The 27,723-nt window shown below is 37.1% G+C and overlaps 1 protein-coding gene across 1 annotated transcript; it reads right to left on the bottom strand.

Annotated features, from left to right (window-relative positions):
- Positions 1 to 23,332: 23,332 nt before the first annotated feature.
- LOC149549704 (uncharacterized) lies at positions 23,333 to 25,022 on the bottom strand. Its single transcript, XM_089794952.1, has 4 exons — positions 24,668 to 25,022; positions 24,121 to 24,518; positions 23,800 to 24,023; positions 23,333 to 23,689 (listed from the first exon to the last, which is right to left on the bottom strand). The coding sequence occupies exons 1-4, from the start codon at positions 24,750 to 24,752 to the stop codon at positions 23,467 to 23,469; spliced, it is 930 nt and encodes a 309-aa protein (XP_089651078.1). The 5' UTR covers positions 24,753 to 25,022; the 3' UTR covers positions 23,333 to 23,466.
- Between the last annotated feature and the right edge of the window lie 2,701 nt (positions 25,023 to 27,723).

Below are 27,723 nucleotides of genomic sequence, written 5' to 3'. Positions count from 1 at the left end.
CCAAACACCTTAGTGAGAAAGTTTGAGATCCTCAATGCGAAGAGACATTCTATTATTTCATAGACTTCAAAAAAGAATCTGACACAATTCTTATAGATAGGCTTCAAAAAAAAATAGAGGAACTCAGGATACTAAATGAGCTTAGGGCTGTGCCACATAGACTTTATGAGCAGGTTAAAGTGCTAAAGGTGGGATAAAAGAAGGCATGTAAAAATATTTTAGCAGTGGTACTGGGGTAAAACAATTTTTTCTTTTCTCACCCACCTTATATGTCTCATGCATTCGTAAAAATGAATAATGTCTAAACAAAACTATGGGGTAGGGTGTCCAACTTGCTAGGTATGTGGTGAAGCTTTCTGCAAACAATCTCATTTTAATTAGACAAACAACCCAGGATCTAAGAGAGCACTTGAGAGCTCTAGAGATTTTTTTTTTAGGAAGTTGGGATGTATGTGAAAAATTAGCAAGATGTAGATCATATTTTCAATTTAAATAGGAAGAAGTAGTGGGTTTATTTCTTTGAAGGAAATATGCTTGAGATTGTGGAGGAATTTAAATACCTTGTAAATTGACTTTAACAATAGGCTCAGTTAGGAGATATATTATAGACCTAAATGGGTGCAAGGGGAATGCAAGATTTCTTTCTCGCTTCAAAATAGGTATAGACAAGTAGAACGATGAGATTGGAAAATGGATAAGACTATTTTTGGCATGCTGGTCACTCCAATTGTGATACATAATTAAGAGTTTGAGGGAGCAACTACTAGTGGAAACTAATTGAAAGAATACAAAAACATCTTATCACCACTAACCTTAAAGTCAAATCAACATATCTATATGAAATTCTCTTGGATGAAGTAGGTGTTGGAATTCTTTAGAATAACTTGGCGAGTTGGGGCGGGGGGGGGGGGGGGGGGGGGGTGTGAATTAGTTATCCAAGGTCCAAATGCACAAATAAAACTTTTCACAACTTAGTGAACCCATATCCATTAGATCATACAATCACTTAAACTTGTAGGTTACTATCAAATCAACTTTGTAGAAATGTAAGCACCAAATATAACAGATTCAATAACACATTTGACACAATGGTTTTACGTGGAAACCTAACTTGGGAAAAACCACTAGTAATGTGCTACTCATTCTCACTCTTCTAAAGTGATGCCCTATGTAAGGCCAACCCTAATAAAGGTTACAATGCACACTATTAAATGTGACCTAGTTAGAGAAATTCAATCACCTTGTTAGGAGTGAGCCTTGTTAGAGGACTTTAGATCATTTGCTTGGAATGTCACCTAGTTAAAGGATTTACAAATGACTTTTAGGTCAACCTTAATCCAAAGGATTTACCCTAGACTGGTACAATGATTAGAAAGTAATAGTAAGGCTTTATTTGATAACAACTTACAACACACTTGCATATTACATATCTCTATTTTCAGTCTTCCATTCTGCTTGGCTTTCACACACTTTAGCTCTGATAACTTGTTCACCCTTCAAGCATCCATACCCTTAAGCCTTCTTGCTTTTCTTGCCAATAGTAGTCTCTTCTCTTTGGTCAATGAATAAAGCAATACCTTGGACTCCTTGTCTTCCTCAGGTTCTCACACATGATAACTTTTGCTTCTGACCAACCATCTCTATAAGTAGAAAATTAAGATCTTTTGTCATTTATCCTCTATCATCCATTTTAGGGTTTGGTTGGATTAGGTAGGATAAATGAATCCACCCATTTTTAAATTTTATTCCCTTATAGAAACTTCTCCTTCAATTCTCTTTGAATTTGCCTCAAAACGGTTCATCTTGAATTCTATGCCATTGACTCATAGAGCTTATCTTCCACACGGTTCACACACTCTAAGAAATCAAACTTGTCATCTCAGATTCATCAAATTCATGATCTTTCTCATAATGTTGTTCCTCAACATTAACTTTCTTCTGATGCTCGACACAAACTGCATTGCTTGGCGTCCACTATCATATCACTCAACACAAACTAAAGTTTACTGGTGCTCAACATCAACTAAAATTTACTTGGCTTACACTGTATCACTCAAAATACATTAAAATTTGACTTCTCTTGGCTCCAATTGATTTTCTACTTGGCTTGCACTAACATTGCTCAACACCTACTGTGTAGATTGTTAAGCTTGGTAGACTTAATTCATTTAACTTGTTATTTTGAACTTAATCAGTGTATCCATCCTTTGCAACCTTAAGTAGATAATCAATGCACTATAACATCAATGTCTTAACTGATCTTTCTACTCCTTTCCATATCTTAACTCAACCTGTCCTCTAGGTGCTCTTGTTACCTCATTTGATCAAATCATCTTCATCAATCAAACAAATGATAGTACTCAAATCATTTAAGCAATTATCTTACCAGCAAGTAGCAAGTTTGATATCAGTGACAAAACAATTATTGAAACACATTCTCATACTTGTATCAATCTGTTTTCAACAACAAGTATGTTCCTAATGGAAGCTCTAATGGTGCTAGTCAAATAAAGTTAAAAATATGGGTAAACATTGTTGGACCAAGTTAGCATACAATGAGAGATTAGTTTGTAGAAAGAAGACACAGATGAGGCAGAACAAGGAATGGTTTAATAAGTGGGACATTGACATACAAAAATGTCCCAACACCAATGAAGAGATAAAAAGATTCACATTGGAAAAATTCAGGATCACCATGTGGACAAAGCAAATGGGGAGGGGAAAACCCCATTATGTGAACAAGTTCAATATAACTTGGAATTGAATGATGATAAAGATTATTTAAGGGTGACAATAAAAGATAATGCCAAATAGTTAGTTTCATAATTGAGAACCAAATCTCACAGTTGCCAAAAATGCTTGAATAAAAGAATATGCAATTTCTACAATAAAAGATGTGTTAAAACAAAATGAAACTTAATTTTCAAATATAATGCATACCTAAATATTGGTAAGCAATATGAATATGACATAAGAAAAGGTGTTTACATTACCTCTCTTTAACAAAGAAAGATTCCACAAAACTAATGATTGCCTTTTATGATTATGTCATAGGCATTCCTAATATGAAGTGAAGGAGCTGAATTTGAAAATTGATTGTCAAAAATATAGGATGAGGCTCGATGACCATCGAAGAAATCTCAGCCATTCACCCATAAGAAATGAGGAGCATAGGAATTTACCCCATGTCTTGGGCTTGCGTGAGATTAGATCCAACATAGAACCCAATATAAGACAATAATGTAATATTTTAATCACAACTGCCAAAAATAAAAGTTGTTTGATTGGTATATGTTGAGCTGTCATTTAGCATGCTACTTAATGACAAGAATCTTTTTGAATTCCTCTCTTGAAAAGATAATCTACTATTAAGTCCAAGGTTATGGGAAATCTTGCAACCTACTAAAATCCAATCAGTTGAAGATAAATGTGTTTTCTTATAGGGAGGCCTTTGCTAGTTCTGACCAGTCTCAGATAAGATGTTCAATCTGCTTGCTATTTCAAAATTAACCACAAAAGAAATATGTTTTTGGTATTTTTTGTTTTATAACGAATGCAATCTAACAATGAAACTATATGAATTCCTAATTTAACCAAGTGTTAGTAAAGCAAATAAAGAAGATAAGGTAACAAGAGATGAAATCAAATAGCATGAAAGGGAAATTCATAGCTGGCATAAACCATAGTAACAACATGTCTACAAGCTAAATCATCGAAAAGATTGGGTAGGAAACCAATGAAAATAGGAGCAACGCTTCCTCAAATCCACTGATGCAATCATCGACGAAAACTTAATAAAATTTCTAGCGGACATAAACTACGGTAGCAAAACATCTATGAGTTAAATTGTCAAAAAGATTAGGTAGGAAACCAATGAAAATAGGAGCAATGCTTCCTCAAATATACTAATGCAATCATCGATGGAAACTTAGTAAAGATGTTTCACTTCTCATTGAATTGCAAGGCCACGAAAAGTACACTCATGCGAGACAATAAGCTATGTAGGAACAATAGGGTGATCTCTTCTCCAACTTAGTACGTCAACAGAATTCATTAACATGTGACAAACACCAGAACTAAAAGATCACACAATCAATTCAACACAACAAAACCATTGGCTCCATTATTATCATGAACAAGGATTCACAAAAAAAACACATTCTGGCAAGAATAACTACACTCAGAATGAGAGCACCAATAACATATATTATTGCATCAAAATAACAACCTCAAATACATGTTACATTCCTGAATTTATAAGAAATCAACTCCTCAATTTGTGTTGAGAGTGAGAGATACCTTAATGCAAACATATGGTTCTAAACTAATAAAACAAATCCAATTATATACAAACTAACTCTCTAAATGGTGATAAGTATCACTCCACCCTTTTTATATAAATTAATGGGTGCATGAGCCTTTACATGTCTTAAAACAAAGAAAGAAGAAGTAGATAAGAAGAGGAAGCTATAAGAGGATCTAAGAGTCACTAGAAGCTCTAAAAATGGAAGCTCAACCTTCTCTAAGCATTTGTAGGAGTTAAAATGTTGTCAGAATGCATTTCTGGTGCATGGAAAGATCTAAATTAGCTATTGGCAGTTAATTGTCAGCGCATTGCCACTTCTTCAAAATTGTACCAGTGCATCTCTGGAATAGCACACCTTGGTGGCAAGTTCAAAAATCCAAAATTTTCCTCAAGTGTCAAAACTAAAATTCTAGCTTCTAGATTTTCTTCCCCATTATGCTAGAGCTATGTATGGATGTTTGCTCTTGAATTTCTCTATAATCTCCATCACTTGGGTAACATCTGTAAAATCTAGAGCCTCATATTTATGCTTGACCATTTACTAATAATTGCTGACATCCATTTGAGTCTCTGCAAAATCATCAAGTCTAGTGTCAAGTTCTAACAATACCTCTTCAAATGCTTTCCTAATATCTTCATCATAAGAAGCATCCTCGAAAGTTCTTCGAAATTGTTCGACCAGTGATTGCAGTGACTTGAGCTTTATTTTTGACTCATCTTCAAAAATCTCAAGGGCAATAGCATCATAATACCTCTCTGCTTCCAAAATTGTCTCTTGAGTCTAGTATTTTAACTTCTGAATATCTTCATGAAGTCCTTCCATGACCTTCTTTCCCACATCTATCTTCTCAATCCAATCTTCTAGTTTATCCAACTCTTCTACCGTATATACATCCATGAGAGTGTGATATCTTTGACTCTTTATTGCTGTCAAAACTTTCAAGTTCTTGGCCCAAGTCTACACTTCATCCATCAAACCAAAACCTTGGTTCACTATAAACACCAGCTTCTCCACACTAGACTAAATGTAATGTAATAGGTTCATATTACCTTGTATTATCTGTACACCTTTCTGCTCAAAACTGTCACACAATTGTTGGCATGCTCCTAAAAATGAATCAACCTGCATATTTCCTTTATCTTTCTTTTCCAATGTTGCAACAAGAATAAGTTTAGGGTGATCTTGGTCCAAAGGGCCTACAATTTCATGCAAATAGCCTCTTAGAAGATCATTTTGTTTGTGCAGCATCACCAATTATGACTCATTTCCATCTAATTTCCTTAACACCTCCTGAACGCCCATAGTGATCATTAATTTAGTGGTGTCTACCGTGGGCTTTCCTAACATGACTTCTTTAATTTGATAGTCCTTAGGAGTCAAATATTTGGTATTCACATGTGGAGGAGAGATGATTATATGGGTAAGTAAGCCCCATTCTTTATTCTTCATTATGAAGGCCAATTGTTGTGCATCACCCGCAGGTGGCTCAGGCTTCTTGATTGCTTTTACCAGCTCATCCATACTCTCCTCAAGAGTCATATCCAACTGCCTCTTTTGCCGAATCATAACCTCCCTATTCAGCCATATTAGTGTAGTGCCCATGGGAGACATATATTTAGTTGAAGAGGAGGTTTGCATTGCTCGCCCTTTACCCTTATCACTCCTTTATGGAGTCTTCTCCTTCTAAGAGAGATCTACATTAGGAGTCCCTATATCTATTGTAGCCAACGTCATTGCCTCTGTATCTTGAGAAGTTTATTGAGGTTCTTCAGGTATTTGTCCCTCCTCTGATAATTCATCAGCTAGCCTTTGTTTTGGCTCTTCTTCAAGCATTGCTTGTTCTTGTCCTTTGGTCACAGGAAGAAAAGGAGTGACTAAGCCTTTGTCTAAGAAAGACAAGTCCTGAAATGATGGTGGTAATGTACCCATAGACCCTTGCGGTAGAGGTGGTATTTGATTCCAATCCTTTCCCAAAGGTTGGTTCGTGGGTGTATCTCACATCTTATCACCCACCATTTTAGTTCCCACGGGAATAAAATCAAAATAAAAAAAGTTGAAATATTTGTTTCTTGCCCTTCCTAAGTATCAATCCATTGCAATTGCTCATCTTCAAAAATGGTAACTTGAATAGGTTCCTTAAGAATGAATGGTGGTGTTAATGTGGAGCTTCTTCTTTGCTCTTCTTGAGCAGCCATGGCTAAATGAGTCCTCTAACTCAAGAGGAGATTATCTTCTTCATCTTCTTCATTGTCCACCTTAGGGATGGTTTCAGGAACTAAAGGAATGGGAATAACTTTCTTTTGTAATCTCCCCCTTCGTGTTCTTTTCATAGTAGGTCCAACATTAGCCTTCTTAGCAGCTGAAGGAGTGGCCTATCCCTCTTGTCTAGGTGGTGACACGTCTGGTGCTTCCTACTCTAATTCTTGCTCCTACTCTTGTTCCTACGAGGGCACTTGTGCAGTATCTTGGGCTTGAGCTGCCTCTTCATCTTGAGGCTCTTCAGTTTTAGGCTCATCTTGCTTTGGGGAATCTCTTTTCCTCTTATTCTTGCCTTTATCTTCTCTAAAGTACCCAAAATCCCTGTCATGTTGATATACTATTTCCAACCTGACTGGAGATTGAGTAGAGAAAGTTGGTACTGTAACTTTTGCACCTTTGCCCTTAATTGGGCATGCTGTGGCTTGAAAGGTAACAACCTATGGAACTAGGTCAAGGTTAAAAGGCTTCTAGATCCAATCCCTTGTCACCGAAATTATGTACTTAGTCCTATGGTTTATATTTGTGTTCTCATGTCTGTCTATCTCTGCATTCATAATATATCTTGTCTCAGTTATACAAGGGATCCAAGACATCTTGAGTGTCTTGCTGAATAGCCTTGAGTGGGACATTTATCTTTAAGGTACTCCTCGCTAGATATAGATTCATCATACAATAATCCCTTATTTGGATATCATAGTCATCTATTGCGTTCATCCAATGATCTTTGATGGTATCTTCGTGCACAAACTGCTTTCCTATCAAATGCTAAACTGTGCCAATATTATCAAAATAAGGGTGAGGGGAGTTGTAATCTTCTAAGGGATATTGATCCCACTGTGAATCAAAAGTCATGATATCTTGCTTCTGCTTTACCTCAAATGCACCTATAATAATAGGTCATACCCATGTCTTTTTATGTTGTTTTCTCACTCTGCCATATGTAGATGTGAGTTGTCTTGCAATCTCCAATAAGATGAGCCTATCCAATGGATATCTCAGGAGTCTCTTCGGATTCACCATTGTACCAGCTACCCTTAGGTAAGTGAATGTTTTAAACTAGATGTAATAGGTGCTGATCTTTGTGATCCTTGTTTCTGCCTCTACTGACATCCTCTTAGCATAATCACCCTCTATGAATTAGATGATTGCAAATATGAAAGCATCATTCACTATCGATAATTCCTTGCTCTAATCTAAGATCTTCTTCTTTATCAATTGAGGATATACCACATAGGGCCAAGCATTGGCATCTTGCATGCTTCCCTTCTTATACAGTCTTGGATAGTCAGTTGTCCTTGCCACCAATAAGTACACCAAATATGATGTCATGTAAAACTTGGGGTTAGCTTTAACTCCTACCAGTTGTTTATCTAAGTTTTCACTCAATATTGTGGCCCTATCAATTGGCATTTTAGTTGTTTTGATGGTCTTTATGAAATGGACCATCCAGATATGAAGATGTCTTGCTGCTAGAAGACCCATGATTCTGATCAAAAGTACAATAAGATGTCTGATATCATCTTTCATATATCCCCTAATCATGTCTATCTTTCCAGCTCTGCATCCCACTGATAAGTTATCTTCTTTACTATCCCTATACCATCTTTCTGCTTGATGATAAGTTATCTTCACATACTAATCAACTCTAGGGAGATGGAATACTTTCTCAATATTCCTAGGTCTAAGGTCTAGGACTATCTCCCCTATGACACTTTTGACAACTCTTTCTTTGAACATATAGTTTGCGGCTAGAATCATAATGAGCTTAGAAGATTGCACTGATGTAGGATGAGATGCTACATTCACCAACCCTGATCTGATAAGTACCAACACCATTGGGGACCTCTCTTTAGGTTTATTGCACAGTACAAGGAATGTGTTCCAGTCTATGTGTCCCATCTCAATATCTTTGATCTATGAATGTCCATCCTGAAAACATGATTTCTTTGGTGCACCTTCAAACTTGAAGACAACGGGTTTTGCAACAATCTTATCAGCAAGTGATGATGATGAGGAAGCCATTCTATCTACACAAAATAGAAAATCATTATTCTGGAGAGGTGAAAATTAAACCCTAAACAAACCTTAATTGACAAAAAATCAAACCCAGAACACCAAAACCTTGAAAAACAATTGAAGTAGCCCTTAAAGCTCTGGAAAGCAATTTAACGCACCTTGTGCACCTTGATAGGTGTGCTTAATAACCTTTAAAAGGTCATTTTGTGTGTAGTTGCACACCTGCACAGGTGTGCACCCTTATGGAGCGTGTACATGCATTTTCCATGTGCAAAGGGAGGATTAAGTTAGTTTTTACTAAGGGTGTGCACATGCCCACCTTGATGGGGTGCACATGTGCACACCCTCATAATACACTTAGTATTTTTAAGGCACAAAAAATGGTGCGCAGTTACGCACCTTGTCAAGGTGTGCACTTACGCACCATTATTTCCAATGTTGTGTGTCTATGTAGAAAGGTGCACATGTGCGCACCTTGGGGAGGTGCGCACATGTGCACCTTTCCTTAGTGGTGCCTTTGTTCTTTTATAGGCTTGGGGATAGTGCACACCCTTTGGAGGTGCACACCTATGCATGTGCGCATCCCCAAAGGGAGATAAGTGCACACATGCAAATCTAGTGCACTTTTGCACCTTGGATAGGTTCGCATGTACACTAGGTGCACATGTGTGCTCTTAAGCACTTAAAACAACACTTTTCTTCCAAATTTCTCAATTCTAGCACTTGGGTTTCTTAGTTAGAGGACTAAGCAGGACCCAGACTCCAGGTAGAGTCCCAAAAATGACTCAAACCCCAAACTAGGGATTTGGGAAAGCAAAATTTTTACTAGTGGATCCCCATTTCTATGAGAAATGGGGCAATGCATTGTGAAACCACAACAATATGTAGATGGACAGTCTTTCTCCATCAATGCTACTCATAATCTGTGTTGACCAGGCAATATATTTTGAGTTGTAATTTTCTACGAATGTTTGCAAGTAGATTTTTATCTTCTGCACCTAATGAAACAAAACACAAATTAAAAATTTGATTTGGAATGGTTAGAATTTATCAATAGTCATCTAGGATCTCTCCTTCAATCTATGCCAACCTTGCCACCAACAGAGATTGCTATGACTTACTACAATTATGCTAATGTTCCACTCCAACATTTCTCATTAAGTTATTTAAATAATTCACAGGTCCCTTGATGCCTACAAACACACACAAAAGAGATGGGCATGGTATAGAGAATTTGGACAAAGGCCTCCAGTGTGGAAGTGCAAAATGACAAGGGAAGACCTCATATCACCCATCTTTCCATGCATAGGAAATGGTTTTGCGTTCATTTGGTTGGATCGACAAATCTTCTCTGTGTTGACCATGGGTTTTCTAGAACCATACTAACCAACAAGTGCATGTGCACAACCAAGAAAGTCACATATACCCATCACTTGGCATCACTTGGCATCTTTATAGCCTCAACAATCACTTTATAGAGCTTCCTTCAATGATGAGGACAATGAGCAAGTGAAGATCAAAACTGGAATATCAAATTACATGCAGAAAGTCACGCCACATGTTGGATGTATTCTCCAATTGTTTCTTAATTCCTCTTTACCTTTGTCTACCAGACTTTCCTAAGTTTTCTTTGAAGGACACCATGTTAGGAAGAGTGTGGTGTTGATGTACCAAGTGTTCTACTATTTTCTACAAAGGATTTTCCTAAACAATGAAAGATTGACGTGGTTAAAGAAAACCATGTCAAATTTTTGTGAATCTTCAAGAGTTTCTATTAAGTGAATGTAATAATAGAGAAAAAAATACTAATTCAAATGGTAGAAATTTGATGGTAACCAAATAGTGCTCATATTTGTAACTCTCTCACAATGAGAGTAAACACATTTACTTAGCAAGTAGTGGTTGGTGTATGTCAAGACAAAGTAGGGAAGGTCATGTCAATGGTTATGGAAGAGAAAAGGAAATATTGTCAATGATGAAATCTAACAATGCATAGGCTCCTGATCGTCTACGAAATTAAATGTGTTGTGCTTATAAAAAGGTGCTAAATTTTGTCAAATTCATTAAATTGGCGAGTAGTGAATGTATCTATAAAAGAAAAAAAATGTATGATGAAAATGAGGGGCCATGATGTATTTGATGGTTGTCTATGAAATGTTTAGGCTTCTTTCATTCCTCTACATTTTCTTAGAGACTTCTCCAAATTATAATTGTAATTATTCATGATAGTAAATAAGTGAAAGATATGTTTTTATTTAATTAGTTTATAATTTATAAAAATAAATAAATAAGATAGGCTTAATATTATGATTTTTTATTTCAATATTCCAATAAGGTCATATTATGTTTGAAATATGGAGGAGGTGAGATATCTAAAGGAAGATATAGCCATAAGAAGTAGTTATTGAAGGGAGAAGTGTAAGAGAGAAAGAGGTAAGAATATAGTGATAAAGAATAAGATAGATAGAGATAGAGATAAGTATGAAAGAGAGGTATATTTATAGAAGGATTGAGATAGATAAAGAGGGAGGAGAAAAGGGTAGATAGGAGATGGTAGACATAGATATATGTAGAGGAGACATAAGGAAATAATGAGAGCGAGAGACATAAAGATGAAGATGCTGAGAGGGTGAATTCTAGGTTTGTGTTTTTGTGTGTGTGTGTGTGTATTCGTGTTTGAGAGAGAGAGAGAGAGAGAGAGAGAGAGAGAGAGAGAGAGAGAGAGAGAGAGAGCACAAAACAGAAGGGGTGCTATGGATAGAGAAAGAGACAATAAGGAGATTGATTGAGGTGTGAAGATGGAGATTGAGAAGAAGAGGCATAAAGTGGGGAAGAGACAAGGACACACACTCCTTGAAATAATGTCTCCTAAAGCTACTCCACTTGCTTACAAACTAAGCTTGGTCAACCTGATTGGGCATAGACAAATAACTAGCTACATAGATCGAACCCATTGATTATTCATCAATGGCTAAAATTTCGACATGTTGACAATTTCACTCAATTAAAATGGTTGGTAGAAATGGAGCCTATTGCCATTGAAATCACTTGCAAGCTACAAAAGCACTTTCGCTTTCTTGTGCTTAATTTTACAAAATCATTTGTGTAGAAGAAGAGCACCATTAAATGAATAAGGAGAGATGGATCTATAGAGAAATAGAGATAGATTGAGAGGTAAGAATTGAAAGAGACTTACAAAGATATAAATGGATACACAAAAATGGAGAGATATAAAGTAATATCTCTAGATAGTGAGATACATAGATTGAGAGATAACAAGGATAAATGAAGGGAAATTAGAGAGAGAGAGAGAGAGAGAGAGAGAGAGAGAGAGAGAGAGAGAGAGAGAGGGGGGGGGGGATAGAAATAGGGTGAGGTTTAGAGGGAAGAGAAAGAAAGATGGAGAGTAAAGAGTAGATGAAGGTATGGAGATGAAGATAGAGTGATGGGATGAGAGAAAAATAGATAGAGAAATAGAGATATATTGATAGAGAGATGCGATATAGAGAGGATTAGAGGGAGTGATATAAAAATGGACAAATACTTAGTTGACCTTCAATATTTCTAAGATGTATCCATTACACACTAAAGTGCAATTTCTAGTTTAAAACTATAACAAGAAGGCTGTCATCGTAAAAAAGCACATGGAAATTTAGATTTCTATTGATGATATCTTAGACTCTTTGGTCTCAAAAGCATCAACAAAGTACCTCCATTTCTAAGGTCTCTTCGACTCTTGTTGTTAGCCCTAAAACGCTAGGCCAAAGCCCCTATCACGCCTCCGTAAACCCCAACATGAAAATCGTCACGATAAACCCTGGGCAGTTCCCCGTTCAATTTTGGCAAATCCACACGGTGTTAACGCAGGAATGTTACAGATCTCTGTTTGGACTGTAATTGAATTCCCCACAGCTCATTTGCTTTAATTTTATTTGCTAGAATGGTGCAAACAAAGAGGGAGACACCGGGCAAGATACCACAGAACAAAGCCGTCAAGCTTAGAACAGAAGAAGAGGAAGAAACAGCGCAGAAATCAACACAAAATGAAGGACAGGCTGCGGAGCAAATTTCGATCGAGGTAGAAGGCAACAGATACACCGATCAAAGTGGTGTAGAGAAAGCAGAGGTCGATCAGAAAGTTGCAGAGGCGGCAGAGGCCAACGCGATGAATAGAGAGGACAAATCCACGGAGCCAAAAATCTCAGAGAAAATGTTGTCAGCCAAGAAAAATCCCAAGAGAAATGCTGCTAAATTAGTGGCCGGTGCGGAAAATACCTGGAATTTGGCGGCGGAGATGGTGGATCTCGATAGATTTGCCGGTGAGCAGAAAATTGCTCTCATTGTAGCTGACAAACCAAGAAATGAAGAGTATGTAGAAGGGGAGCAGAAAAATGAGGTAATTGTTGATTGCAACCAGACAATTGGAAAATCCGAGCACGAATGTGTACGAAAGGAAAAATTGGAGATGGAAAGTTCACAGACGGTAAAGAAAATATTAGAGGAGGTTGCGAAAGCCGATGATTCAACTGCGAAGCAAGTGGAGCTGCAGCAGAATGAATCAGAGAAGGAGATTGAGGTTACTGTGAATACGGAGACAAAGCAAAAGCTCTCGGAAAAAATGAAAATCGATGAAACGGTGGAGAAAAAAATTGAGAATGAACAATGCGAGGGCAAGTGTAAGAAAACGAAGCGAGCGAAAAAAGTACTAGAAGGAGAAGGAAAATCAGAGCAGAAAAATGTACCAAATGCAAAGTTGGAGATCGAAAGTCCACAGACGGTGAAGAAAATATTAAAGGTTGCGGAGGCCGACGAGTCAACTGCGGAGAAAGTGGAGCTGCAGCAGAATGAATCAGAGAAGGAGATCGAGGTCATTGTGAAAACAGAGACAAAGCAAGAGCTTTCGGAGAAAATGGAGATTGATGAAATTGTGGAGAAAAAAATCGAGAATGAAGAAAGCGAGGGCAAGCCTAGGAAGAGTAAGAAAAGAAAGCGAGCGAAGAAAGTAAAAGAAGGAGGACCACAGACGGTGAAGAAGATTTTAGAGGTTGCTGAGGCTGATGAGTCAACTGTGAAAAAAGTGGAGCTGCAGCAGAATGAATCAGAGAAGGAGATCGAGGTTACTGTGAAAACAGTGACAAAGCAAGAGCTCTTGGAGAAAATGGAGATCAATGAAATGGTGGAGAAAAAAATTGAGAATGAAGAAAGTGAGGGCAAGCGTAAGAAGAGTGAGAAAAGAAAGCGAGCCAAAAAAGTAAAAGAAGGAGAACCACAGAAGGCTAAGAAAATATTAGAGGTTGCTGAGGCCGATGAGTCAACTGCGAAAAAAATGGAGCTGCAGCAGACTGAATCAGAGAAGGAGATTGAGGTTACTATGAAAACAGAGAAAAAGCAAAAGCTCTCGGAGAAAATGGAAATAGATGAAATGGTGGAAAAAAAAATTGACACTGAACAAAGTGAGGGCATGCGTAGGAAAAGGAGAAAAAGGAAGCAAGCGAACAAAGTAAAAGGAGGAGAAGTGAAGAAAATCACATAGCGAAGGGAAGAAAATACCACCGGAAGTAAAGAAGAAAACCACAATGGAAGAAGGACATACGAAGAAAATTACAGAGGAAGAGGGAGAAGTAAAAAAAATCACACAGGGAGAAGGACAGCTGAAGACAACGAAGGTTGATGGAAAAGTAGAGAAGAAATCAGAGAATGATCAAAGAGCGAGCGAGAAAGGGAACGGAACGTGCATTGAGAAAGAGGGACAAATGAAGAAAACCGGACAGGAAGAGATCATAACAGACGAGGAAAAGAAAAAAAGCGATGCCACAGAAGTCATAGAAATGCTTGTGAATAGTCTCACTGAAGATGAGCTCAAGGAGGTTCTGAAATCATCTGCACAGAGAGAACCAGGTTTACTAGCTTGCATAAACAGCGTGGCAAGTAGAAGTAAGTTAAAGAGGACATTATATGTTAAGAATCTGAAATGTGACACAAAGTCAAAGACGCTCAGAGAGGCATTCTTACAGTACGGAAAAATAGAATATGCTAAGGTCTTTGGTGATAAGGAAAGTGGCAAGCCTCTGGGTTTTGGCTTTGTAGAATTTCGCACTAAATCAAGTGCTTTAAGTGCACTGAGGGATCCCGTAAAGGAAATCAACGGCCAACAGTGTCACTGCGCGCTAAAATTACCCAAACGCAGAAGTAGCAACAAATCATACATGGCAAAACATGGTCCAAGAGAATCTGTTTATCCTGGCATACTTGTTCCAGGAGGGTTTATCGATCCCACTTCACTTGGCAGAGGAGAGTATATACATGGTCCAAAAGAAGCTGTTTATCCTGGCATACTTGGTCCAGGAGGGTTTGTTGATCCCACTTTGCTTGCCCGAGGAGATTTTGTTAATCCCACTGTGTTTGTGCCAATGGTAAACTCCGCCTTTTCTGGCCATCTCAATTCTCAAGCTGTGCCGGACAATACTCAGTTTTCAAATTACTGGGGACATTCAAACCTACATGAGTACGTCTTATTATGCCTCTCATAACCATTTCTTGCACTTTGTTATTTGTCAATGTGGGTTGAAAATTTATTTAAAGTGTTTTATTTTCTATTGGTGAGAAGGCAAACAAAGTTGATGTAGACCTGATTCAAACAGCTTACCTAACGATCAAAATGGATTACAATAACACAGTACTATTAACTAAATAAAGTCATATTATGTAAAATATTCACACATATTCATTGTAATACTGCTGCAAATATTTGGTAGACTGGTAATTCCCAGCACCAACACTCATATTACTTTAATTTCCACCCTTCTGTCCTATAACATGATTCACTGAACTGAAGAGAAAATATAGCAAAGAGCATCCATGCAAACTGTGTGCACGTAAACTCTCACTTCTTTCCAAAATAATGTCTTCAAAATTCCACCAAAATGAATATCTTTAAAAAAAAAATTGCACTAGCTATTGCTTAGGAGCTCAATTCTTTCCACACAGCAAACTATCTTTCCTTACATTATCAAATTGCTCTCTTTCCCCACTTAATACCTAGAGAATAGTAACAGCAACTCCTTTTCTTTTGTAATATCCCTTCTTCCCTAGCACGTCAATAAATGATAGTGCTAGCCTATTGATTTTCTCCCCTTAGGCTAAAGCATTGCATTAATAAAGGAGATAAGGTGATATTTAAATATATGGCCAAAAAAGCTATGGTTGTGGTTAGGAATTTAATTATTCATGTGCATTTGTTAAATGACATCACTTGAGTTACAATTTCATCTTCTTGGGCTGTTTTACATGGGCGAAATTTATAACGAGAAGTAAATAATATAATTGCCTAAGTTGCCAAAATCAGTGAATTAAGGATATGGTTGCAGCTTTTTTGGCTGAGGGTGTCTTTTATAAAGAGGCATCAATGGGAATTAGAATTCCTTATGAAATATTTTCAGTTTTGTTTCTCTACGCAAGGAAATCGAATAGCTAGTTTTTTGGAACACAAAACATGAGAGCCGAGGATTCATGCTTGTATACAACCCTTGGCCTAATTGCTGCTCTTTTATTCATGTGCAAAGTACACCATTTTTTAGGAATCCTCTATCTTAGGCCCAAGATCGGATGTTATCCCTCTTGGCCATCATGTGGGTATCTGGCATCCATATGAGGAGGTGTACCTAGTGAGGAATTTATATCTGATCAATGACTCATCAATCCCCCATCCTAGGCCCAAGAGCAGATGCTATCCCTCTTGACCATCATGTGGCTTTTTGCCATCCACATGAGGGTTTGTACCTAGTGAGGAATCCATATCTAATCAATCCTCTGCCCACCCAAGAGGGGATGCTATCCCTTTTGGTCACCATGTGGGTCTTTGCCATCCATACAAGGGGGGATGTACCTAGTGAGGAACTCCGTAATTGTTCCGTCTTCCATTGCCCACCCTTATCATTTAAATCATGATTAGAGTCCCTTCACAAAATGGTCAACCAAGGTATCAGCACCTTTGGCCCCATGGGACAACCCATCACAACCATAAGGGATGGCATATTTAGAAGAGGACCTCATAACATTTTCTTCCTCATATTCCTTATTATCACTACTATGATTGATTATAGAAGACATATAAGTTGCATATTATTGTATGCTTTTCTTCGTATAAGAGATCACATAATAATGATATCACATTCATTCATTATAAATGAACAAGAAACCATAATTAAGATCATTACCCATAAGATAAGATAAGATAAATTTATTAATGTCTAACAAGAGACCGACAAGGGTCTAAGGGATTGAAAGTTTACAAACAAGGGAAACCACCCACATCAAGGACACCAAACGAGGCCCACGATAGAACAAAACAACAAAGAAGCAAACGAGACAGCAAAAAAAGGACTAAGGGTCCTTTGCTGGAAGAAGTCCAACATAAAAGGATAAGGAACAGGGTGACCAAGGATCGCAGACTGTCTCTGAATACTATCAGATGAGGAGCGTCGCTGTTTGGTGAGTCCACAACAGGGCCTCATTGATCTGATGTGGCTGGGAGGAGGAGTGCAGAACTGCTGCTTCAAGTCCTTGGCAGGGGACATGAGTGCTTAAAACTTGGTGATACACTGATCCAAAGCCTGGTAATGAGGAAAAAGGAAATGCAAAGTACAATCCTGAAGCTGATTGGCCTCCCGGAGATATAGCACCTAGCAATGCTGGTCAGTGTACCTGAAAAAAGCCGATAAGCACCTGCAATCTTTGAAAAGACAGTAAAACCTCCCTCTGATATCATAGTAGATGGGACAACGAAAAATACAGTGAGTCTCCGTTTCCGTCTCTGCAAGGGTACATAAATGGCTAATACGACCCTCTTTGTCGATGTGATGGTTAATTTGGTATCTAAGCCAGTGGGATCCAATTTTAAAGGAACCAAGAGAGATACAAAGGGCATGGCACCAACGCCGGGTCAAATATGCATGACACACGATAATTTGATCACGGATATCTAAGAACTGCTCGACATATAAGGCCATGTGCGGATGCAACCCTCTCTGAGGGTTGATCCAAGTTGTCATAATGTAGTGTTTGTAAATATTGAGGCTCACATGCTTGTTCAGCTCCTGACAAGAGGGGAGGAGGTGAGCGGGAGCACCTAGCGAAAACTGATAGGGAGGGAGATGATAAGTAAGAAATCATACATAAGATCATTATTTATAAGCAAGAACTTATAAATGAGACTCATTCATACTTCCTACCAATTTATAATAGTATTCAGATTCTCTATGCCGAGTGAGTTTGCTGTGTGTAAGATCTGATTGGCTCAGTGCCTTTCTTTGATAAGAAATCATACATAATATCATTATTTATAAGCAAGAACTCATAAATGAGACTCATTCATACGTCCTACCAATTTATAATAGTATTCAGATTCTCTATGCTGAGTGAGTTTGCTGTGTGTAATATCTGATTGGCTCAGTGCCTTTCTTCGATAAGAAATCATACATAAGATTATTATTTATAAGCAAGAACTCATAAATGACACTCATTCATACTTCCTACCAATTTATAATAGTATTCAGATTCTCTATGCCGAGTGAGTTTGCTTTGTGAAAGATCTGATTGGCTCAATGCCTTTCTTTGAATGCTATCCTTTGACATACATACCTCTTCCCTGTAACAGAATATTCATGTATCATGTCCTTTAAGAAATTTGATGCATCCCTTTACTTGAATTCTTTCTTTCCTCTGGGTATGATTGTGTAATAGTTTTTTACCATCAAGGTTTCGAATCACACTACATGATCCGTCATTAGGATGCAAGAGAGCCAAAAAGAACAAAAAAATTGCACCTCGGAAAACTGTACTTTTGTTAACACAAATTAAGTTCGCACCTTGCCACTTTTGTAAAGGTAATTGTAAACATATCACTGCTATATCAATACGTACTTATTTTAACCAATTAGTCATTGTATTGGTTTGCCATCACACTCTTTTGAGAACAAATCATTATGTATCAGTTATCTGAAATTTGCATATCAAACAGTAAAATGGGGACACACCACCCCCCCCCCCCCCCCCCCCCCCGCCCTCCCTTTTGACCCATGTCCCGAAGACTTCAACGCACCGGGGACTTGAGGACTCCTTCCCCCTGTCCCCAATGGCACCACCTCCATTGAGGATGGGGGACATCCCAGTGTTGGCTATTTGCAGATTCAACTACTTATGTTTAATGTTCGATGTTCCAATTCAATGCAATGTTCAAGTATTTACTCTTTTACATCTTTATATCTTATATTGCAATACATATTTTCATAACTAGCATTTTAAGTACCATATATATATATATATATATATATATATATATATATATATATATATATATATATATATATATATATATATATATATATATATATATATATCCCCTCTTGTCCCCCACTGCCATCCCCTCGCCACCCCCCCACTGTCTCCAAATTAAGGCCCCTCTGTCCCCCTGTCCTGGAAACTTGTCCCCCCATTCCACCGTCCCCCAAGGCAGTGTAACTATGATATCAAATCAATTTTTGGAGAACAAACTGGAACATCCTATGACATTGCAACACAAGAGCTCGTGCTGATGCAAACTTGTTTTTAATTTCTTGGATAGCTAGTTTCAGAGTATCACAAGGTCTTAAAAATAAGACAATTTTCTGATAAATGTTATCTTCCTAGGTATTCTTCATGTCATGGACATAACTATCCTCCCCTCTCAAATTTTGCTTGTTCTCAAGCAAAGATTTGAAACTCCAAAAAGCTGAATCAATTTGTATTAACAATATACCAAATATATAGAGTTTACGTACACTATAAAAATCTTTAATGAAGAAGAAAAGTTGTCTAAATATAGATGACATTGAAAAACCATACAAATTAAGATAATTCAAAAGTAGAGCCTAAATCCATTAAACTAAGATTCTAAATAATGGGCTAAAAATAGCAAGAATCTAAGGTACTAAAAAAGTCCAATACTCTCTTTTAATGGTCAGTCTATCAACTATTCTGCAGCAGACAATACATGTCTTGTGTGCATAAATTCTTCAGAACATTCTGCTGCTGGTGAGACCCTCCCTAGATCTGCAGAATGTTAATAATTGAGAGTAGCCAAAATCTGTCCAGTTAAGAACATATGATAGCCTCCCTGGATCTCTCTGCAATAAGATAGATGGGTCTGCCATTGACCTTGCCAATGAGATGTGTCTGCCACTAACTCTCCCAGAATCGGTAAAACTTCTGACCAGAAATTATCAAAAAATGTCCAACTTGATGTAGGATAAAAAAGTTGTCCCTCTCTGTAGCCAAAGACACAGTGAGAACAACTACCACGATCCACAATTTTTGAGGAAAAGTAAACAAACCCTCTGATGAAATTTTGAAGATTAGCAGGTTGTCCCAAAGTAGATTGGAAGATACCATGATTTGCCAAGAACGTTTTGTAGATGAGTACTGCAACTCAAACCAAACTATAAGAAGCCATGATTGTTGTGGAGTAATCTGACAATTTAAAAATTGAAGTTTACAAAGCATCATTTTGTCAGATAAAAAAAGGTTAAAAAACATAAAAGAATCCCACACAATGTTTTTCGTAAGTTATGCCAGAAAATGTTAGCTGTCAAATGCATAAATATGGGTCACAGAGGGGTTTTTAGCAGGTGTAGGCGAACCTTAAAAACATGAAAAATTGCATTGACGGAAACTGCAACAATAGAAAGAGGAAGAAGCTGTAAAGTATTGCATTGCGTCTATAGGAAAAAATAGTGCGATTTTTGGCAGCATTTCTAATTGCGATTTTGGGCTATACAAAAACTGATGCCTACCCGCAACAAATACATAGGCTGGAAGACATAAATCCTGTCAAAAGTTGACACGCTTCTGCAAAATTCTCCCTTCGGCACAACCCACCGAAAAAAAAGACAAACAGAGATGTGCAGCTTGCAAGAAAAACCCAAAATTGCACACAGGAAAAATACCAGCTGCCCAAAGACAACACTAAAACCTTCAAAATTTCTCCACAAACTCTTGGAAAAAATTTCAGAACCCTTGCTTTTGCTGAAAGACACCCTCAAAAAAACTATTCATGATCTTGAGCCGTACGGTGAGGGAGCCATACCTAGACTGGCTCCTGCTTTGATACTGTGAAATGTTAAAAATTTGAATGAATTTGTATTAACAATACATCAAATGTATAGAATTTACAGACGTTATAAAAAGTGCTAATGAAAATGTAAAGTCGTCTAAAAATTGAACAGATCAAGAAAATTCAAAAGCAGAGCCCAATTGACCAGTAAACTAAGAATCTAAATAACGTGCTTAAAATAGCAAGAATCTAAGGTGCTAAAAATAGTTTAATAAGATTGAATGGTCATGGATTTCAATTTGAAATCCACCTTTTGCTGCATACTTAGTTGTAGACCGATATGTTTTCTCCGTTATTTCAAATTTTAGTTATGATCAATAGTTGGAGAATGGCAGGGTTTAATTAAGGCAATTTATGTTTGATCTTTCTGAGAGAAAGAATGAGATCTTTACATTAACACAAGAACTTAACATATATTTGTTAATGTTTTAGCCCAGAAAATATGATAAACAACAATAATGGAAAAATAGGCACAAAAGACACTTGACATTTATCTTGGAAAGACCCTTAACCTTGAAGGGCAAAAAACCCAGCCACATTAGAAATCTATTTCTTTTAATGACCTTTATCCTTGAAAGGGAAACAACCCAGCCACATAAGAAGACCATATCTTTTAATGATAATAAAAAATTCAAGTACCTTTCACTTGATATCTGCACTCAAAGCTATCTCATGTATACATAGATCTGAGAGACTCTTCATATCACAACTGAAGGTGTCTTCAATTTCCAAAACCAAGTCTCATCATATTTCCAAATGCATGCCTCTTCACATGGCACGTCTTTTCACATAATATTATCTTAAATATTAACATAAATATCTTCTCCAGCTGTAAATACAATACATAGGTATCATCTTAATAGCAAAATCATAGATAAAGATCTCTATTGCAGCTACAATCGTCAACACTCCCTCTTAGCAAGTGAGAGGTCTTTTGTATGGCAGACACACATAGCTGCAACCAAAAGATGTCAAGGATAAGTTCTCATCACATAGATTCTCACTAAAACATGTTATCTCAGCATAACATAATTCACCATAGTAGCATAAAATTAATTTCATAGAGTCGCACGTGTGAATTCCACCATGCCTACTCATAGAGGGTAGTCCACCATACCTACTCGCAAAGGGTGGAATGAGGGCTTTTACCTCAGACTTTTCCTAGAGAAGAATGCATTTGCACCATGTCTACTCACAAAGGTTGGTCCACCATACCTACTTGCAGAGGGTGGAACGAGGGCTTTCACCTCAAACTTCTTCCAAAGAAGAATGTATTTCCACCATGCCTATTCAATGAGGGTGGAACAAGGGATTTCACCTTGAGCTTCTCCCTCTCAGAGAAGACTTCATCAATCAACATGTATAAGAATGGTTGTGATTCCATAGAAACTTCCTCTCTATTGGGACAATTTTGATCACCCCAATAGGATAGTTGACATTGAAGCTGAAACATCTCCCTCTATAGTAAATGGTATCATCAAAGCCATATCCGAAAATAAGAACCCAAACATAAATATGATACTTTATTTTGTAAGATGTAAGGGATTATCTTTATCACTATAGTGATTCAAGAAATCAGAGACATAACTTATACCTTCAACTGCAGAAGAATGCAAGGAGGAAAACAGTACTAGAAAATGATAGTATGCTGCAATGAGACTCCAATCAGAACGGTGTTTATACAGAGAACCATAGTTGGAAAACTCGTCAAATGCAAAAACTCGCCAAGCCCCCCAAAAGTTTAATCAGGAAAAACTCGGCGATTTAAAAAAAAAACTCGGGAAAAACTTGGGAACCTAAAAAACCGCTGAAATTTAATTAAAAATACATTTATTTTGCAAAATTTAATAAGAAGATGCATCTAATAAGTTAATTAAAGACAATACAAAAGAAAGAAATGAAGTTTAGATATATATAAATGTATAATGCGTACAAAATTGCATTCTCATGCATAATGCTCATGGTAGGAAGCAAAATAGTAAATTACTAAATAGTTTCAATCTGTCAAACTAGAAGTAAATACTAAAAGTCTAAATACATCAATACAATTTGACAATGTCAATCACATCTTCCTCTTTCCACTTGCACTAGCAGGAAAGCGAGGGGGTCTAGTCCTAGAAGAAGTGCCCCGCACTGGGATAGGGCGTGAGTTGCGTGACTGTGAACTCTGTGGCTGTGCCCCCTCGTTCGACGTCTCTACTGACTGGCTCGGCGTCCTAGAAGAGGATGCATCTCCTCCTAATGGTAATGCCTGATCCTTGCCTGAATCATCATCATCCTCGTTCTCATCCTCAATGTCATCCATAGTGAATTGAAAATCAGCGTTAGCCTCCCTCTCCATGGCCTACCTCTCCAAATCAGCCATCTCATCTGGTGTAAACAATGGACTTGGCTCCTGTGCTGTCCAATCAGAATAAGGATCTATCTCATCTAGATCAAGCGGACCAGGTAGTTCTAAGAGCTGTGCCTTTTTTATGCGCAACTTAAGATTATAGTGCACATAAACAAGGTCTTTAAGCCGTTTTTGAGTCAATTTGTTTCTTTTCTTTGTATGGATGGACTCAAATAAGCTCCAATTGCGCTCACAAGGGGATGAGCTACAAGGTTGGGATAGGACTCTGAGAGCAAATTTCCTTAAATTGGGGGTATTGCCACCCCAACTTGCCCACCAAGCATCTGCAAAACAAAATTAAAAAAGTTATAAAGCAATAAAAAAAAAATCAGAAGCACAACTTATCAGTTAGCAAAATTTTTAAAGTTTGACGCTTTACCTGGTGCTTGAGTAGATCTTGCTCTCTTTTCTAGCATAGAAGAGAACAAAGGACCCCTTGATTCCACATAGATTTGTTGTTCGGTCACAATAAGGTCTTTCTCCTCTTCACTTGATATCATTCTCTCAATGCATTTAGAGAGACCTTCCATGACCTCTCCATTAGGATCTGAGTAGGAATCATCAGCCCTAAAAGAAATAGAAAATGATATCAAGTCTTACTACACAACCTTAAAAAGTAAAGTAAAATAAAGACTTATTAAAATCCCAACTTCAAGGACAATCAATTATCATAGTACCTGAATTTGGGATTGAGGAAGTAGCCTGTTGCATGAATAGGTTGGTGGAGCATATTGTTCCACCTCCTATCAATTATTTCCCAAATGGGATCAAATTTGAGACTATCCCCGTGATAGTAACTTCTAACAGCCTCTTTCGCCCTATCCATGGCCTCATAAAGACCTCCCATTGGGGATTGCTGCCCATCACATGTGCGCAAGACTAGAACCAGGGGCAGAGACATCTACATTTGAAATTTGAAAAATACAAATTAGTTAATAACATAGTAAGTTATGAATTGATAATGAAACTTGAATACACTAAAAATATAATGAAGTTACCTCCACAATCTTCTTAGCCTTTGCAAAAAAGCTATCATCAAACACTATTCGTGCCACAGCCTCTCCTTCGGGCTTCTTTGAGTAAGGTGAAGCAACCCAATCAGCACACACAAACATTTGCTTCAAAGCCAATATGTGGTCAATAATACTTTGCAACGTCAAGAAGACCGTTGCAAACCTTGTCATAGCAGGTCTCATCAAATCTTTGCCTTTAGTGGCTTTTCTCATCAAACTGAGAATCCATGGGTGATTATAGATATATTTCATGACTCGCCTAGCATCTTCCACAATTGGACTCACCCAATCAAGTTTTCCTATGTCCTCCAAAAGAAGGTCAAGGACGTGTGCTGCACAAGGTGACCAAAAAAGTGTGGGATGCCTCTCTTGGAGGATTCTACCTAAAAGATTAGCAAAAAATCAATAATCAATAACAAACTTTCCATATTTAGTATTTACAAATTACATCAAATCTAAATTGAATAATACCATTATCCATAGTATTACATTCATGATTCATATTGATTCAAATATAAAAAATTAAATCTACCTGCTGCCACATATGCTGCTGCATTATCTGTGATTATTTGCACCACATTCTCTATTCCCACCTCCATGACAACATTCTCCAACATTAAAGCCAATGTGGCTGCATTTTTCACTTTGTTGGAGGCATCGACAGATTTCCAAAACACCACATCATCTTTGCAAGCAATCAAGAAGTTAATAATGGTTCTACTTCTTCCATCTGTCCACCCATCAGATAAAATTGTGCAGCCATACTTCTTCCACTCTTTCTTTTGGTCTTCTATCAACAATGTTGCCCTACCAACCGCTTTGTCAAGCAACCTACAAAATTTAGGTGTAATATTAAATAAAGTGTAAGTGTTAGTAAAAAATTAGGAAATAAGTTATAACAATTAAGATTTCAAATATAACAATGAACTAAAGTGAATCACAATTATTTACAATTACCTAAGTTGCCGGTTCGTGGTTTGGTTCCGGGTTCGGGTTCGGGAACCGGTTCGTTGGTTCGACGAAATTTTGGAAAGGGGTTTGGGTTCGTTTGGGTTCGTATATATATATATATATATATATATATATATACATATACATATATATATATACATATATATATATATACATACATATATATATATATATATATATATATATATATATATACATACATACATATATATATATATATATATACATACATACATATATATATATACATACATATATATATATATATACATACATATATATATATATATATATATATATATATATATATATATACATACATATATATATATATATATATATATATATATATATATATATATATATATATATATATATATATATACATATACATATACATTTTTATGAAGCATGAGTTAAAATTAGAATGTAGCATAGTACCATAAACACATTTAAAACTTTAAAACAGCATAAACAATAACATATCAATGTATCATGGTGAGCATACCATCATATAGTAACATAATTCAATCAACTTCAACATCAAAGATGAAAGATTCAAAACATTTAAAATATCAAGTTCAAGTGTCATTGTTTCACGTTCAATGTTTAACAGTAACTAATAGAATGAAAATCTATTAAAATTCTGAATTTCTAGTTCTAAGTTCTTCATTCTTCATCTTCATCTTCTTCATATTCATCTTTTTCTTCTTCATCTCTTCCTTCTTCGCCTACGCTATTACTTACACCAAGGCCAATGGGATCAGCAGCAGAATCAACAATGGTATTGGCATCAAAGTTATCAAAATCATCAATTGTAAGCGCAGCAGTGGAAGCATCCAAGTCTGCAATCTCTGCATCTACATCCCACTTCTTTGTCTCCCTTTCTTTGTATTCTTGACTCTTGTGTGAAAGAAGGCGCAAGTTGTTATGCACAAATACCAGGTTCTCGGCTTTTTTTGATTGCAACCTATTGCGCTTCATCGAGTGGATGAAAGAATAGGTGCTCCAATTTCTTTCTGATGCAGAAGAACTAGCAACCTATAAAGACAACATAGGTTAGGAAATTAAAAAGGAATTAATTCAATCTTATTAAAAAATTCTTTTGAAGATAAAGTGAGCTAATTTAAAAAAAAATAAAACTTACTTGTGATATAACTTTGATTGCAAGGGGCTGCAATGTTCAGAATTTTTGGCCATGGAGGTAGCACCAACCATGAGCATGCTTCTTGAACCGATGACGAAGAGCATCATTACTTAGACCTGTAGCATTGACAAATGCTATGAACTCATCCATGATTACATCTCTTATATCATCATCAGGAAATATTCTTCTAAATGCTGCCTGGTACCCGTCAGACACTTCCATATCTCTGTATGGTGGCAACCTTCCTGGTAGATCACAATATTGTGAGCTATAGTATTTGGGGGTCAAGGCATAGGCAAGCAAATGTAATGGAGTAGTCATTTTGTTCCATCTTTCATCAATAATTTTTTGCACTTGTTTGAAAAAGGTCTCTTGCAGATCTTGCTCCTGCCCATTTATAACTTGCCTGATCTTCTCAATCATTGAGTCTATGCCATCATAGATCTCTCCAATGCAAGGCCTATCCATGTCAGTGTACCTAAGCATGCTCATAATGGGCACGATGATCTTAAGGAGATATTCCACACGTTCCCACCATGAGTCAGCCAATAGCCTATCCGTTATTTTGTTTGCCCTTTCAGTGTTCTTTTGCTTCCATACACCCCAATTGTTGCTGATTACCATACCTTGAAGTGCATCTTTCACTTGCACAAGTTGTCTTAAGACGATTATATGTGATGCAAAACGGGTCTCAGCAACCTGTGACATAAATTAGAGCAAAAAACAACTATTAGATACATATTTTAGAAAACTAAGAAAAGTATACACATTGGCAATTGCACAAGTAAAATATGAAAAATCAGAAATTGTCAAATATTAAAAATTAAATTACTAATTTGAGTTCAAGTTCATTTACCTTCAATAGCTCCAATTTTGAGTAGTTCCTGAAAAGAGATTGAGTCATGTGGTGGTTTGTGATAAACATTTGTATGTCCTCAGCCTCTTCATACACTGTTTTGATCCACTCAATTTGGTTCCCAATCTTTTGTAGCATAAGATTGAGTGAATGGACTGCACAAGGTGTCCAAAAGATATGTGGATATCGTGATTCAACCAACAAACCTGCTGCTCTACAATTCTTTGCGTTGTCCGTTATGACTTGGACAATGTTTCTTGCACCCACTTGTTCAATGGCCTTAATTAAGATATCAGCAATAAATGGCCCATCTTTTACTTTGCCCTCACAATCCACCGCTTTCAGAAACATTGCCCCTTTAGGGGACACCGCAAGGACATTGATCAAGGGACGGTTCCTAGAATCCTTCCAGCCATCTGAAACAATTGTCACCCCTGTCTCAACCCATGAGTCCCTTATGGGCTTCAATTGATTTTCAACCCGTTGGACCTCATCATCCAACAAGGTGGTGCGCACTTTCTCATAACCAGGGCCACAATACCCTTTTGGAGCTTCATTGGCACCCCTCAACATGTGCTTCCAAAACGGAGAGCGGACAACATTAAAAGACAAC

This window comes from Cupressus sempervirens, chromosome 7, assembly GCF_028749045.1.
Source record: "Cupressus sempervirens isolate cs-2001-9-10 chromosome 7, ASM2874904v1, whole genome shotgun sequence".
In the NCBI taxonomy this organism is placed as follows: Eukaryota; Viridiplantae; Streptophyta; class Pinopsida; order Cupressales; family Cupressaceae; genus Cupressus; species Cupressus sempervirens.
This window is presented reverse-complemented; position numbering and strand designations above follow the sequence as displayed.

Bases quoted from the DNA above. Each gene is read 5' to 3' on its own strand.
- LOC149549704 (XM_089794952.1), bottom strand. From the start codon at position 24,752: ATGTTGGAGAATGTTGTCATGGAGGTGGGAATAGAGAATGTGGTGCAA. The intron at 24,024-24,120 runs GTAACTTCATTA...TTTCAAATGTAG, and splicing joins AGGCTAAGAAGATTGTGGAG to ATGTCTCTGCCCCTGGTTCT. The intron at 23,690-23,799 runs GTACTATGATAA...TATTTCTTTTAG, and splicing joins TTCCTCAATCCCAAATTCAG to GGCTGATGATTCCTACTCAG.